Below are 17,042 nucleotides of genomic sequence, written 5' to 3'. Positions count from 1 at the left end.
GGCTGCTTCTGATGCTGGGATCATGATCCATGATGGAGTTTGAACTGGATACAACTCCATTTCTAAGGGAATTTGAAAGTACAGAAAATGGGAATGTTAAGAAATAATCTCTGTCAATGATTTGTCAAATGGGAACTGCAACCCTGGGACATGTCTTTGCTTGTAATACAGTAATAAAAACAAAAGACAAAATTACAAGGAAGAGAACACAGAAGTAAAGATTGTTGGTTTTAATGACAAAAGAAGAAATATACCATTGAGTGAAAAATATAAAAAAGATTTAGTGGGCATACAAGCTGTATGAGACACAGAAAAAACAATTGTATGCTTTTTATTAAAGACAGTGAGAAAACAAAGTCTGAAGGAAAAAAAAATCATAGCTAATGGAAACTATCCCAAAACACGCAGAGCTGTAGAAACTTGTATCTTAGATGTCACTGAACACATATGTTTCTAGACAATTTCCTGCTGGTTTTTAGATTGTAAAAACTCTTCTGAGGTATCAAGGAAAAGTAAACAAAGTGAGCTGACTTGGAAACTCTGCATTTTAAAGGCCAAAGTGCCACAATTAAAATTCAATTAACTGTTATGGCAGGTATTGGTATAATGTGTACTCTGAAATATGGCCTTAATTAACTCTTTTTCTAGTTACGTTAGAAAAATGTATGAAATATAATTAGTTCTGTGAAATTCCAAGTATGTACTTAGAGCTTTAATTAAAGAAGCCAGTGTTTACGTATGTTACAAAGATGTTATGATCTTCAAAGAGTCAGTGGTTGGGGTTTTTTTCTTTTTAGCTATGTGTTCTGAATTTTGATGAAGTGGTCATATATGATAAGCTGTAAATTACAGTACTAGCTTTCTCCTTTCATTAATAAGAAGTAGGTATAATTTTAATAATTATATGATAGTAGAATACAATCTTAATTCAAATTTTAATATAGGCGATGACAGTTACGCACATATACTCTAGAAAATTCAGTCAAAGTTTGCGGTTTGGATATACATTAAAGTCAAAGATCTCTGTTGCATGAAAAGCTTACTCAGAAAACAGGGCTTATTCAGTTTTGCAGCTAATCTGGGAAGAAAATATGTAGGTGGAAGGTCAACTCTGAAAATTAAATCCATTTCATTTCATTCTCTCACCTGGAAAGCAGTTAAAGTTCTTTGGCTGTTATCAGTCAATGAGCAATGGGCCCCTTCCTGGGGCAGGGAAGCATCGTCATTTTTGAGCAGTGACTCAATTTCTGTGAGTCCATAAATATTCACAGTCAGTATGCTGAGGGAAGTTTCAAACACCCATATTACTGGAAATTCTGAAATGTTCTTTCCAATACAGACGAGAATTTGAAAACATTTAAATACTCCAGAAATCAATATGCATCATTTGGGTTATACAATCTAACTCAGTGCAGATCTAATCCATATGTTTAAAGGATGTTTGTCTCTGCTGCCTTACCCTGTAGGTCTGCAGGTTGTGGTTTTCTTCCCCCAAGTATTTGTTACGGGCCCAGTACCCTTGCTGGCCACCAGCTCCTGTAATCACTTATAGTGAAATTAGCCCTGTGAGGAACTGCAGAGCTTGATTAGCCCACAGCAGAGAACAGAGGTTCTTATCGTTATTGCCACAGAGTGAACTGATAGTGAAATACTTTTGAATGTTTTATGAAAGTGATGTAAAATGAAACATCCAGGTCAGAAAACACAATATGCCAGTTACAGGTGGGATTTCTTGCAATTAAACACTGCATTTTAATTTTCTAAATGACTAGCGAGAGTTTACAAGGGATCAAAATGTTTTGCAGAAAGCTTCTTTTTTTTCTGTTGCTGATGTTTTTCATTGAAAAATCATTTTGGCAGAAAATCCCCACCCAATTCCACCAATGGTTAGCCCAGCATGAGACGTTCAACATGGCTTAGAAAAGGCAGCTCAAGGAAAAATTGATTCACTACTGCACTTGTGTGATTCTCCCTCTCTCCAGCTCCACTTAAAGATAAGGAATCCCTACTGCAAAGCCCTGTAACTGCTCCAGCATCTGGTATTCTCATACAAATCTTTCAGTCTCACCCCACTCTGGCGCCCTCCAGGCTGTGTCCTGTGAAAACCTGTCACGGAACCGTGCCTGTGTGTGAGCTGTCTGTCTTGTGCGCATACTTACCAGTATCTGAGGAGAGGTTTGGAATCTTCAAGTTAAAAATGCACAAGTATGGTACTATATAATAATGATTTGCAAGTCAGTCAGGACATAGGTGGCTGAAGGTGTGTTACAAATCTTTGTTGTGATCAGCATTTCTGCTTTTCTTGATAGAGAGGTAGAAATTGCAAAAAAATGGGTATTTAACTGACTGAATCTTTGAAATGTAATTTCAGAGAGACTGCATTGTCATAAGTTGGCTCTTTACATTATATATTTTCTCTCCCCTTTGTTGAAGGTAGTTTTTGCTGCTGTGGGTGTCTTAACATTTAGTGGTACCCTAGATTTCTTCTGCTTGCATTCAGAAAAAGTAATTATCTATAAAATTGTTTTATAAAAAAAGTTTACTTATTATATGTGTATAAACAAACTTTTTTAGTGTTTTAGAAATTAGCAATTTTTCCTGTTGTGAAGAAATGACTCTGTGTTTCATGCAAATCTTATAGAATAATAGAATCATAGAATAGTTAGGGTTGGAAAGGACCTTAAGATCATCAAGTTCCAACCCCCCTGCCATTTGCAGGGACACCTTGCTCTAAACCATATCACCCAAGGCCTTGTCCAACCTGGCCTTGAACACTTCCAGGGATGGAGGATTCACAGCCTCCCTGGGCAACCTATTCCAGTGCCTCATCACCCTAACAGGAAAGAATTTCTTCCTTATATCCAATCTAAACTTCCCCTGTTTAAGTTTTAACTCGTTTCCCCTTGTCCTGTCACTACAGTCCCTAATAAAGAGTTCCTCCATAGCATCCCTGTAGGCCCCTTCAGATACTGGAAGGCTGCTATGACGTCTCCACGCAGCCTTCTCTTCTCCAGGCTGAACAGCCCCAACTGTCTCAGCCTATCTTCATACGGGAGGTGCTCCAGTCCCCTGATCATCCTCGTGGCTCTCCTCCAGACTTCTTCCAACAGTTCCATGTCCTTTTTATGTTGAGGACACCAGAACTGCACACAATACTCCAAGTGAGGTCTCATGAGAGCAGAGTAGAGGGGCAGGATCACCTCCTTCGACCTCCTGGTCACACTCCTTTTGATGCAGCCCAGGATACGGTTGGCTTTCTGGGCTGCGAGCACACACTGAAGCTGGTTCATGTTCATTTTCTCATCGACCAATACCCCCAAGTCCTTCTCTGCAGGGATGCTCTGAATCTCTTCTCTGCCCAGCCTGTAGCTGTGCCTGGGATTGCTCCAACAGAAATCTATATTACCTATTTATTTTCAAAGTGGCTTAACTTAATGGTCTTAACAGAGTAGCTTGAAAGAATAGTGTATACATGAATGTTCTCTGGTTACTATAGTTGAAACATTCTTATTTTTTATGTACCTTGTCTGGTTCCAAAGGGTTTTAAACCTGTGCCTCAATTAGCAAAGGTTGCAGACCCTCTAGAGAGTCACTTAGATTTATGAAAAAGGTCTTACCTTGAGAACACCTCAGAAAGCTTTATATTATTCAGAGACAGCTGTGATTCATAGCACAATAAAGATAAACCGACCTTTTAAAGGCAAATATGTCTTACTGATTACCCTACAGAGCTAAATGAACAAAGGTCTAACTAAGATATTATATAATCACCTTTTTTTATGCCTTGGCTGATTCTGCAAAAGGTTATTTTGGCCAAGCATATAATTTTCCTTTGATCTTACATGCTTTACATACTTTAATATTGTCAGGATATCCACCCTCCACAGTACAATTTTTGCAGCCACAAAAGCAGATTTGCCTATTTTTCTCTTTCACTCTTCTCAGAAAGAATAAGGAAAATATCATAAGAAAATAGAGTGAGATCTGGAAACTTAAAAATTATTAATTAACCTTGTAAGAGTAATGCAGAATTTTGTAACTGACAAAGGCATTAAAAGTAGAAATTATAAAAGCAATATTGTCATCTTTCAACATCAACAGCTGCAATTCCTTTACATTTGTGGGAGAAACTAAGGTTTCTTGCTACCTGTTTTGACCTGGATTTGAATGACTGCCAGTGACAGAGCTTGATGAGATCTCATTAAGACAACACACACATAAAAAGTACATAGTCCAAGCTGAAATCATAATTCAGATCTTGTGGACATGAGCACATTACTGTATAACTCTGAGGGATGATAGTCACAGTGTCTAGTAAGGGTATTAATCCCACCTCATTCAACCTACCTTGCATTCTGGTACTTTGAAGTTGACTGTCTGGTACTCTGATCTTGATGGCTCATCTTTGCCAAGATGATCGTTCTCTGTGAGGATCTTTTCCCTGTGCTTAGTGCTGTAAGTTGTACTATGATTCAGGCACAAGGTTGAGTTTAATCAGGTAGGCTGTCTTGTTACTACAGCTCCGGCTGACTGCCATACAGACAAGACAGCATGGAGATGCCAATGCCCTTCTTTAATACTTGCCCAGACAGTGAGAGATCTGATTACAGTGCTTATCTCACCCTGCAGAGATTTAAACTCATTCGCTCCTTTCCAGCAGAATCCATTCCATACCCACACAGATGCAGAAAGCAAAAGCACTGGGACAGCAAGTTCCATCCTGTTTGTGGGATTGGCTTGGTGTGCATTCAAGAAAACAAGAATTATATTTTTAGGGAAAAATCATGGAGGAAAGAGTAAGACTCTGTAGCCTCTTGGTTAAACTCTGGGAGAACAGGCATAGGACTTCTTCCATAGCAAGTCTAACACATTTCAGATTACACTGATGCTTGATAGAAATAACACAGTGAAAAAGCCTCCAGCTAATTAGTATGAAGTCACCCAGGCCGAGGCACTCAGCTCCTTTGCAGCTGGCAGAGGCATAGCTGTACAATTCCAGGAAAAAATATAACACCCTCCTTTCAGGGACCTGCAAGACTAAGCATTATTTCAGCAGAAAGAATGCAGCGCTTGGTTTGTGTGCGGCATATTCACTAAAGTACTACTTAAAAGTTTTTTATAAATGTAACCGTATGTGACTCCATGTCATGGCAAAATCAGGTCTCCAGACACCTGACTATAGAATGTATAGACTCTTCTAAGGTAACTTATGTCAGAGAAGCCTGGTGCAAGCAGAGAACTTTATGTTGTTCAATTTTTCTCCAGGTTTTCAGCCTTTTGAATGTTTTTTTTTCTCCATTATTAATCAGTTAAATTCTTGTTTGCCTCTCACTTCTTTCAATTAAGCCTCTCCAAATTATTCAACGTTAAGTGTGCATGTCCAGAAATAATTTCCCACCCTATGGAGACTGCTATAAATGTTGGGTCTTTATATTGAAAAGAGGATGCTATCAAAATAAAGGAAGCAAATATATTTCTTGGATTAAAAAAAAAATAAATTACTGGGTTTGTCAGAACTAAGGAGGAACTTGAAACCTCATACTCAAGGAACAAGGTAAGGAAGAATCATGACTCAGAGAGGCATTTCAGGTCACCATGACAGGCAATGAATACTAGCAAGAAAGGCCAGGATGAGATAACACAATAAAAGTGCATTTTTCATTGTTTGGTCTTTGTGCAATTTGAGAAAAAGAGCTGTTGCATTCTCAGATCACTACCTGGCTAGGGAGCTTTTCTTTACTGCAACAAGCAGTAGACAGTTCTCAGAGAATTTAGGTGCACATCACAAAGTAAAGAGAAAATGATCAATACTTTTCACTCTTTGTGATTGACCCTTCTTTTCCTGGAAAGGAGAGCTGTATATTCTGGTGAGGCAACAGATAAATCCAAGGTTTATTTCAATTAAATGAGCTTGTCATGACACTGCATGTCTAGTTAGAACTTTGTACCTGTGTATCACCAAGGTTTGCCCACCCTTGGTAGTTGCAGGGTGCTTGGCTTAGAAACAGGACTTTGGTCTCCCACTTAAGCCATTAAATTCCTCCTGTCAGTGCTTCAGTAGTGGTGTGGTGTAAAGTCTAGGGGCTGTGCTGGCTAAACTCAGGAGCCAAGTATGCAGCAGAGGGAGAAATGTTGCTGCTGAAAGGATCAAGGTTTCTTACTTCTTCCTTACTCTTTATTTGCCTAAAACTATTCCCTTGTCTACATTTAATTCATGAATAAATAAACTCGGTGCCTAAAGTTAATAATTTGCCTTTTCTTTCTTTTTTTTTTTTTTTGGGGGGGGGGAAGAAGCAAAAAAAAAGAAGCAAAATGGGTCAAAGCTTCTGTAACTGCTGCTCTTATTGATAGAGTTGATTCCTGCTTCCCTGAAAATGAATCAGGGAAAATTTACAAAGAGGGATAGCAATACATAGCATATCTATTACATAATCACAGAAAATTAAAGTATATTCCACTTCAGTATCCTTCTTTATATACAGGGGCAGTTTAGCAGATCAGTTTTGCTTCCAAGAAACAGTTTCGAAATTAATCTTCTTAGGACAAGAACAATATCTTTTAGAGCAACACATCATCTGTTAATTAACTATTTGATCTAAATACCAAAACAAAGTAATGCCTTTGATACACTGAAAGTAGGCTTCTTCCAACTTTGTTTTCATAGAAGTCTAAAATACCCAAACCCCAACACTTTCAGCAAGCTTTCCTCTAAAGAGGATGTCTCTGTGTCACTGCATAGGAAAACATCATAAGCTTGTGATCTTAACATTGCCTTTATTAGCTCTGGCTTATCTATTTACCTAATTACTATCCTATTAATTACCTAGTTTACCTATTACTAATTAAAATCTTATTGAAATTGGTGTGGTTGTTCAATTGAGTCATATTCATCAAACTTCATTGCTCAGGTGAAAGTCATATAATACTCAAAACACTGGAAAATCACTGAGATCCAAAACTCCTTTCTGCACATACTAATTTCTGTTATACAGCATTTTTTAGTTAAGTGTTTGTATGATTTATGTCTATGAAACGTAAGATTAAGGAGAGCTCTTTTGGAGGAGATTTAAGAAGATGGATATTCAAAGTGACAAATATACGATTGCATTTTAAATAACTTTATATGCATTATCTCAGATGTATTATACGGCAGGTGCCCTTGCTGTGATTTTTAGTTGAGATACCTCCTTCAGATTGGAAAGTGATCTATCCCTTCCCACCCTTTTAATTATGGAATATGATATAATAGAAAACAGACTGTACCTTGAAATGGATTTTCATACAGATAAAATAGTAGTGAAAGAGAGCTTTTTTGGCAGGTAGCCTGTTGAAGACAAATAGGCTTTCATTGCCTTGCTATCCTTTGCAAGACTGAGGGTATTTGCTTTTGTTATTAAACTGTAGTGATAGTTTATATAGAAATTGAACTGATAATTTTTTTTTCCTGTTTTTAACATCATGCTCTCTCCAACCTGTGACATCTTGGCCCGGCAGCCCAGTCATGCCATAGTGCGTATTCCAGAAAATGAAACATTCAGCTCTAAGGAGGTAATCAGTTGACATTTAATTGGGTTAAGCATTTGCATGCTAGCTTTATCTTTTATTCATGTAGTTCGTGCCAACTTGGTGAGCAAAAATATGCTGTGCTCTCAAGTCTGCTTTTGTCCATTGCATAAACTAGATAAATATTAGTCATTCTTAATCATTAAGAATAAAAAACATCAGAGTTGTGTTGCAGACTGTGTTGCTTATGTGAACTTGGAGTAATTCCAAGATTTCCACTTCAGTTTCCTGATATGTGCTTTTTAGTTAGCCCCATTTAAATCATCCGTTTCTCGATTTACAGTCACTGTTATAACTTCTGTTCTAAATAACAGGTACAACAACTACTAGAAGCACTTAGAATTAGTTATTGAGAATTTCATAAAGGACTGTCAAGAAAACATAAAAACATACAGTGCAAGTTTGCCTAGTATCAAAATTCAGTACCAGTTCTATTTGCCTTTGAAGAAGGATACAAATCTTAAAATCTAAATTCAGTGGCTAATTCCCTACTTTTTACATATCTAAACTCTGGGACCAGAGTGTTTACCACCCTTGATAATTCATTCAGTATGAGCAGAAGTGATCTGCTACATGTGATCAATTTTCTATTGAGGCAGTTTAGATAAAATTAAAAAGATTCTGCTGTCTCAGGCAAGTCTTTTTTCCAAGAAGGTCATGCTCATGAAGCTGAATTACAGCCTTGGTGTTGAAATAAACATATGTAATTTAATTAACTATCATATTCTTTACCGCAGGCTTTTGAAAGTAATCCCTCTCTAGCTTTCTTGTAGGGCCCCTTTAGTTACTAGAAAGCTGCTCTGAGGTCTCCCCTGAGCCTTCTCCAGGCTGAACAAAGCCCAACCTTCTCAGCCTGTCTCTCTAGGTTAGGTGCTCCAGCCCACTGACCATCTCCAACATGATCATGTCCTTTCCATATATACGTGTGTGTGTGTGTTTGTATGTATATAGTAAGTATGCATGTGTTTATATGTATATATATGCAGACTTTGATGAAGCAGCTGATTTTTCTGTATTTGAAAATATAGAAGAAAACAAGCAGCTCAACCCCCATCTCTCATCATTCACATTGAGGAAGAGCTTTGTAGACCTAATGGAAAGTCAAATCTTTTTAAAAACATTTATTTTAAGAAAGAAGACAAACAGTTTAACTGATGCATTATTGAGATCACTTCAGAAAGTGAAACATCTCATGCTGACATCATAAAGTTAGACTACTTCGAGATATTCTTAAAAACATGAGATATTCTTAATAATGAATTGACAATGGTAGCAGAAGTGCAGAATTCCTTTGGTTGGAGGCCAACTTGGTCTGTTCCAAGGCAGATAAAATATATAGAACTATCTTCAGAAAACTGCCTTGATTTTGAAGAAACACTTTGAACAGAATTTTTAGCAAGAAATTTATTAAAAAACTTTAATGTACTCCCACAGTTGGAACATTTGTACCATGACCTTTAGAATTCATTTGTTGCTGCATTTACAAAGACTAAAGACAATCAATTGGAAGCAAAAGGATTTATCTGGGCTGATATCAGTACTCTTTGTTTTTCCACTGATTATCATCTTATTGGGTGGCAGTCATTCACCATGTACAATAATGCTGGGTGGAAGCAAACAGCTTTAAAGTTGGAAAAAAATGTCAAATGCTATTTGGTTCAGCTGAGCAAGCTATTTGTGCTGGTTCCCTGGGGCCTGTCACTAATTTGTATTTTGTATCTGAGGATGACTATACAGGTGTAATCCAGTCCATGCGTAGCAGGAAGAATTTTGTCAGGCTCACCACAAGCTGGTCAGGAATTAACATCAAGAGATGACACATTTTCTGTTTTCTCTATTACAAATCAAAGTCTTCTCCAGTGAACTTTTCAAAGTACTTGCACAGGGAATGTTATCTAATTTCTCTCCCCCCCCAGTTATATCTTCTTTTTAGCAGGAGGTGAGCAGGGTACAGCATGTTGGCCATGTTGACTGAGCAATGTCTTACCATATTTAGAAAGGGGCAAAGAAGACACAAATACGGCTAAAGATGATCCTCTTTGCTTATTTTCAGTCAAGAAGGACTGAACAAAGACATCTGTTTCCCTTGAGATCTATTGCTGGAGAGGGAAATATACAGCACTGATACTCAGAAGGACATCAATGTTTATGCAGTCCTGGAGAGAGACAAGAGAGAAACAGAGAAGCAGCTCAGAAGATTCAAGCCACTTTTTCTAGCTGCTCTGGAAGTGGTAGTTCTTGGTTGATAATTTCTAATATCACAATATCTTTCAAGCATCTATGTTGTTCCTTCTTATTTAGGAACCTATCTGGGAACTGCTTATACTGAATTTACACTTTATGAGTTTACACAACTCACAGGTGTCCACCTAATTTAATGTTTCCCTTTTATCAGTGAAGTCCTGTTTGTATAAACTGATTAGGAAAAATTCTGCCAAGGTATAAGCCCAGCATTACTCCTACTGTGGTAATAAGATTTCTAGATCCCTGTCTTGTACTCTCTGTCCTCCCTGAAATGCAATTTTTTATCTAAAATTATGTATAGGCTCATACTGATTCTCCCACAATGTTCCTCCCTCAGAGCTAAAAACACACGGAGAAAACATCAGTGTGATTTACGCAATTCCAAAAAAGATTGGGCAGATGCTCTGTGAAATGCAAGCACATCCTTGACCTTTAGGAAGGAGTGAGAGAAGGAAAGAAAGGAAGGTGCTGCTAGCTTCTGCTTAGTAATTTGTATTGCTTTCCTCACAGCAAAGTATTCAGGGTCAGGGGGGATGGGAAGGAGTTACCTTTGTATTCAGAAGAACAACATTCTTGTCTTCATGCATGAAGCAAATCAGATCTGTCAATGAGAAATCAGGAAAGCAAATAAGGGACATTCTCCTCCTAGAAAAATCCTTTTCTACAGACAGTGTTTTTAACGGGAAGAGATCTGAAGGATGCTGCCTTTAAAACCTTAACCAAGACATACACCAGTAATTTTCAATACTGTCTTCTTTTCAAGTAAACCTTGTGTTTGCCCAGGTTATGATGTTATAATCGTTCTCAGAATTGTATTGTGTCAGAATCTTTAGAAGGAACAGGGGGCATAAGTTCCCATATAGTCACAAAAAGACATTGCATGCAGGGCAACATTCATAAAAAGACCCTATGAGAAAAAGTTTATTTCATTGACTTCAAGTGTGACAGAATTTCACTGACTTTTGTGCAAGAAGCTCTTTTTTGTTTTGGGTTTGGGTTTTTTCAAGGGAGGGGGAAAGGTCTGGGCTTGTTTTGTTGTTTGTTTGCTGTTTTGTTTTGTTTTTTTTTTTTTTTTTTTTTACAAGAGGAAACAATCATCTGACCTGCTCCATTTTAAAATGCTTCAATAACAAAAGTCCTTGAAATCTGAAATTCTATGAAAATGAAATGTCAGTAAGGTCCAAAGTTCTATTATACATTGCTCTTAATCTTTATTTTCTTAAGGAGTGTTCTTGGTCAGAGGTCAGCATTAGTACTAATCATTGATAGACTCTACATATAAGAAGAAAATGCACCCATTTTATGAAATAGTCCTTGTACTAAAGGATTTATGTAAGGGTTTTAATGTTAAACCAAAGCTCCGACACAACTGGCACTATCAGAGCACAGTGATGTTCTTCCAGTTAAAAAAACCCTGGTCATTGTACCGTGGATTTACACAGAAAATCCCAGAGTTTACAAAATCCCCCATGAAGTTGCTTGGCAGCATAATAACTATGGAGCAGGGATGGATGAGCATGGGCTGTGCCCATAGCAGAGGCTTGCACTCCCCTGCCTCTGGTATGAAGATGCGAGGGTAGGGTACAGTCTGCCTTCTCCTCCAGGTTATTCTGACAGCCTGAGAGAGGTTGCTGGTAGTGCTTAGGTATTCTGGAATGATTCAGCTCTCATGTACTGTTCAATATGTTTTCAACTTGTAAAGAAGATCCCTGTCAAAGCAAGAATCAGGATATTGTAGATACCTAATAAAACTAGTGGGAACTGTGTCAGAAGCTGCTTTTACTCACATGTTCACCTCCTTTGTTCAACTGCTTTCTTCCATTTGGTGCAGGTCCTACCCTGACATATTGAGGCAGAAGACTGTGTTTCTCCTAGTGCTTTCCTTGGAGACATAAACGCAGGGTTTCTACCTGTCACATCACAGACACACTAGTCACTTTATACTTTCAGTCTTGCATAAAATTACAGCCCTGTCCTCCAGATAGTGAAGAGCTGGAATAGACTAGTGTGGTAGAGTGCTGTTGCCAGCTCCATAGCTAGCCAGGCCACAGGGTATGGCTGTGTTACACTGTGAGAAAGTCAGCATTAATTCTGTTCCCACACCTGGGATGCAGGGTCAGAATGATATTTACAGCACCACTGGTTTTCAGAGTTTATGAATTATCTAACTAGCTAGGGGACATTAGGCAATTCGTAAAGAATGCTGCACATACTAAGTCTAAGCAGAGAGATTAAGGCAACAAATAATCAGGCATAGGACAACAGCAATACATATTAAAACAACTCTTAGATAATTCAAATTAGAAAATCCTTTGATGTTTTGATGTCACTTACATCCAAAATGAGAACTGTTCTGACTTAACCTGTGATCTTCCAAAATATTTTGGAGCAAAATGAACAGTATGTCTGTGAAGTGATAGTCTCACCAACCACTAGTTTATTTTGAACAAACCAAAGACTGCAGCCCAAGGCTGTCTCCATATCATCACAACAGTTCATTTAACTGAAAATTTGATGACCCACCAAATAAGCATTAAAATTAGGAATAATTACTTCTTTTATTATAGAATAAGACTTTCAGCTGTTAACTGTAACAAATTCTTTAACCTCCTAAATGGGTGGGTGGTTAAATGGGAACAATAGACTGCAGTCTTCTGATATTTATAAGTAGAAAGGTAAGTCCAAACAATTAACACTTGTGAATTATCTAGCAAAAAACTTTAAATATTAGCAGACATCCTATTTGTACTTTAGCAATGCTTTAAACTTTTTAGTTTTAAATATTAATTTATGCTTGCAACAGGTATTTGGGCAATACTTTTAGCAAGCTTCAATAATACCGCCTTGTTTTAAGTAAAATATTTCAGTTATAGTTTTTTCTGACATGAAAGGGCAGTGTAAATCACCATGCATTAACAGGAAAAAACATTTAATGCATTACTGAGATTTTATTTCTAATGTGATAGCTATAAGAAGTATTACTGTGTATGTACTACTTATACAGTAGGTTTACATTTAAAACCCTGAAAGTGTATACCATATAGATAAATAATAAAAATGTAATACAGAGAAAGTATGAAATGCCAGTATGTAATTTAAACTGCAATTTTAATCTAATTATATTTGGTTTTAAGAAGCAACTGTTGTATTTGGTCTAATTTAGACAACAGCTTATTACTGCATAATAACTTTAGAGGAGAAGAGCTTGCCCTGAATAAGTAGTCAGAACACAGCTGTAGTCTGAAGAAGCTTTTTATTATTCAATACTTAAGTAATGCATAAGTAATTAGAATGGCAGAATCACAGAATCATAGAATCACAGAATGATTAGAGTTGGAAGGGACCTTAAGATCAGCTAGTTCCAATGCCCCTGCCATGGGCAGGGACACCTTACACTAAACCATATTACTCAAGGCTCTGTCCAACCTGGCTTTGAACACTGCCAGGGATGGAGCATTCCAGTGTCTCACCACCCTCACAGTAAAGAACTTCTTCCTTATATCTTACCTGAACTTCCTCTGTTTAAGTTTGAACCCATCACCCCTTTTCCTACCACTCCAGTCCCTGATGAAGAGTCCGTCCCCAGTATCCTTTTAGGCCCCCTTCAGATACTGGAAGGCTGCTATGAGGTCTCCATGCAGCGTTCTCTTCTCTGGGCTGAACAGGCCCAACTTTCTCAGCCTGTCTTCATATAATTATTTGTAGTGTTTGACCACTCGTGTTAACAAATATATTTCCTTATGGCTAGTTATAATTTCCTCGTTTGTTACCTCCTTTTCTTTCACCATACAAATCTGAGCTGTCTATAAACCCTTATTAAGTATCTGGAGAGGGAAAACAGATACCCCTTAACTTACTTTTCAGCTTAATCAAACCATGTAGCCCCCCCTCATGTATCATACGCCTTTCCCAGAAATCAGGGAACGCTCACCACCATCCTGATGATCCCCTGCTGTGTTTTTGTGTTTGCTTGACTTAAACTCTTTTCTATTGGGAGGGCTCAAAAATGGAAACTGTGTTCCAGATGCAGCCTCAGTAGTGACTAGCAAAACAGAATAATAACTCCTGGCTATGCTCTAGTTAATGCAACTGTAGATGAGGTTATCCTTTACTACAAGAAGCGTGGACTAACCCACGTTCAGTTTGGTGCCAGTCAGACCTCCGCAGACCTGCCAGTAAGCCAGTCAGTCATTGGCCTGTACTGTTGCACAGGGTTGTTCACTTCCTCCATTCACCTTGTCCCCCACCAGATGCAGGATTCTGTATTTGCCTTTGCTCACGAAGCTTCTGCCAGCACATTCCTCTAATCTGCAAAAGTCCTCTATATGGGAGCCATACCCTCACGTATCAGTCTCCCCTTCCTCTCCAAGTTAGCAACATCCATAATTCCTGGCTCTCCTACCACCCATGTCCACCCATGCCATACTAGCATCCTCTGAAATTCCACCTAGAACAGAGACGTTGAACAGTTGACTACTATCTTTTAGGCAGGTATCCAGCAGCCAGTTATTCATCCACGCTGTAGTCCACCCTACTTGGTTTGGATACGGAGGTGCAAGAGGAGACTGTGTCAAAAGCCTTGTTAAGGTGGATGAAAACAGCATCCATGCTATGTGAATGAATGGTTAGCCACAAGCTCTGTTCTTCCAGGGTGAGGTCCAAAAGAGACGTGAGCCTAAAATGTCCTCTAACATGCATTTCGCCAAGGTGATGTTTGTCTGTTGAAATCTGCTATGTGCAGTACACTTCCTCAAACATCTCAACGTCTTAAAAATCATCCACTGTTCAGTAGGCAGAGTTATAAATAAACAGTGCAGGAAACCAATGTTTTTAAGAGGCACTGTGCTGTATGAAGTTATCCACCAGTTTGTAGAACTGTGCCTGTTTAACATACTGCAGTTTTTATTCTCGTCTCCATTTCATTTTCACCTTTTAATTCCCTTTTTTACAGGCTGCCAATGAAAGAGGTTCTGTTTAGCTATAATGGTGAGTATTACTATTTTTCTGAGTTAATTACAGTACCACTTTGAATATGTAACTATATCTTTACTCTCACTTTAACAAAGTTTTATGGTTTTGTTTTAAAAGATGATAGGATGCTTTAGCTGCAAAATTAATGTTTGGGTAATAAGCTGTCTATATTTGGTGAATGATTTTCCATTAGTAATTACCAATGCAGAATAACTCTACTTCTTAACCTTGCAGAATAAAGCCACAATTAAATTAATTCCAAGTGGGATGCAATCAAACAGTTCGAAAAAATTGAGGTGTAGTCTGGAATTAGATTTTGAAGTAATGTGATTGAAATAAGATTAATAAGATTATTTTATATTTGAGCACATAACCACATAGTGCTCATTAAAATGAATGGTTTGCTAGAGTTAAACAATATTATATTGGAAATCATGGAGTCACTGAATAATAGAATGGGTTAGAAGGGACCTTAAAGATCATGTAGTTCCAACCCCCCTGCCATGAGAAGGGACACTTTCTACTAGACCAGGTTGCTCAAAACTATGCTTGAGAGCAGATATAACATAGTACTTGATGGGGGGAGGTCAGCAAATAGGTGAAAGAAAAAAGGCTGAAATGTTCCATACCTTTTTCTTTGTTCCAGTTTTCAGAAAAATAGGTTAATTGTGAGTAAAAGTTTATTTCAGTTATTATTAAGGATTTGGGAGTAGGATCATGAAAAGAAAAGGAAAGAAATGTCTGAAGGAATACTGACATAAATTAGCACAGTCTAATGAAACCTACCCTTAAAATACTCAATCAAAGCAATTTCTCAAATATTAGTGATTAGCAGGATGAATAAGTTCCCAGAAAACTGGAGAAAGGCAAACACAGTGTCATATCTAACAAAGGAGGAAATGAAAATCTAAAGAATTACAGAAAAATCAGCCCTAATAGCATTTCCAAGACACTGGTATAGTCTTAAACAATGCACTTGTAGGCAGCTACCTAATAATAAGGAGATGACTTGCACAGTGACATGTCAGAAATAAATCCTCATTTCCCACTTTAACAGCAAAACAGATACAGAGGATGTGTTTGGTACAGCACATCCTTGAGAGAGGCCCACATGATATTCATAAGCAAGCAAAGCAGATACAGACTAAATTAAATTCACATAAGAATCCTAGAACAGTTAGGGTTGTAAAGGACCTTAAGATCATCAAGTTCCAACACCCCCTCCATGGGCAAGGACACTTCACACTAAACCATGTCACCCAAGGCTCTGTCCAAGATGTGCAACTGATTGCAAAGCTGGACTCTGATAGCAATCATTTATTACTACAGTGAGAGAACATCTTATACAGGCTTCCACAATGATGTCTTCTATCTTTAGCACTATGAAACATTGCCACTAATTACTTGCTCAGTCACATAGACAGTAAGCATACCAAATTTACACATACTGTCTGCTTGGGAGGACTTGCAAGAAGCTAAGGAGGCAGGGTTAGAATTCAGAAAATGTCACCTTAGAGAGATGGTCTTGAAATCAATATGATAAAATTCATTGAAGACAAATTAAACAAACAAACAAAAAAACAAACAAAAAAAGCAGCATAAATTGAAAAGGAATTACTGTAATGCTGCTGGAAAAAACCCTGAAGATTACAGAGGACCACAAACTGAATCTAAATTGAAGAGGTAATGTTATGAAAAATTATATTGCAGGGAGATGTTGAAGGCAGTGGTTATAACATGGTGGAGGTAATTACTTGTCTCTGTTCAGTATTAGTGAAGAATCAGTTGCATGGGATGTGGGAAACAAATGGAACATCTGGAAAAGTTCTAAAGGTTTCGGTGTCTTCACACAGAAGAGAAGAAACAAGGACAGAGTAGAGACACAGCAATTTAGATGTCTTCATAATGGACTGTTATAAAGATAAATTAGAAACATAATGGTTTGGGTCGGCAGGGGCCTTAAAGATCATGTAGTTCCAACACCTTGCTATGGGCAGGGACACAGAACTTTTTTTCTGTTGAACTATGAGTTACATTTGTTAGCTTGATCCTCAAGTTGTATAAACTAGGAGAACTAAATGACCTCAGTGCACGTTATAGAGTTTATTAATCTGTATTTTTGACAACTTTTGTTCATGTAAAAACTCTTCTTTTGCAGCCTCGGATTAGGTTCAAGAGCTAAAACTGCGGAGTATTTTGAGTCCTGTTTCTGTACTGAGAAGGAATCCACAGAACAAATGTTATTGAAAACACCACTAAAATAA

General features: G+C 37.8%; 1 protein-coding gene across 7 annotated transcripts in view; it reads left to right on the top strand.

The window, feature by feature from the left end:
* Positions 1-17,042, top strand: part of MLIP (muscular LMNA interacting protein) — a 111,910-nt gene extending 94,868 nt beyond the window's left edge. For 5 of the 7 annotated variants that reach the window (XM_061354963.1, XM_061354966.1, XM_061354965.1 and 2 more), the window contains 3 exons: positions 7,495-7,548; positions 14,759-14,793; positions 16,937-17,042. In XM_061354963.1, coding sequence (XP_061210947.1) covers positions 7,495-7,548; positions 14,759-14,785 — 81 coding nt within the window. In that variant the 3' untranslated portion in view covers positions 14,786-14,793; positions 16,937-17,042. The remainder of the gene's footprint in view (positions 1-7,494; positions 7,549-14,758; positions 14,794-16,936) is intronic. The other 2 variants (XM_061354967.1, XM_061354964.1) reach the window with 1 other exon arrangement.

Source organism: Neopsephotus bourkii, unplaced genomic scaffold, assembly GCF_033783945.1.
Source record: "Neopsephotus bourkii isolate Nb327-2 ecotype Australia unplaced genomic scaffold, CSIRO-AGI_Nbou_v1 NB_756, whole genome shotgun sequence".
NCBI classification, from domain to species: domain Eukaryota; kingdom Metazoa; phylum Chordata; class Aves; order Psittaciformes; family Psittacidae; genus Neopsephotus; species Neopsephotus bourkii.
The sequence above is the reverse complement of the archived record's forward strand: the minus strand, read 5'-3'. Positions and strand labels throughout refer to the sequence as shown.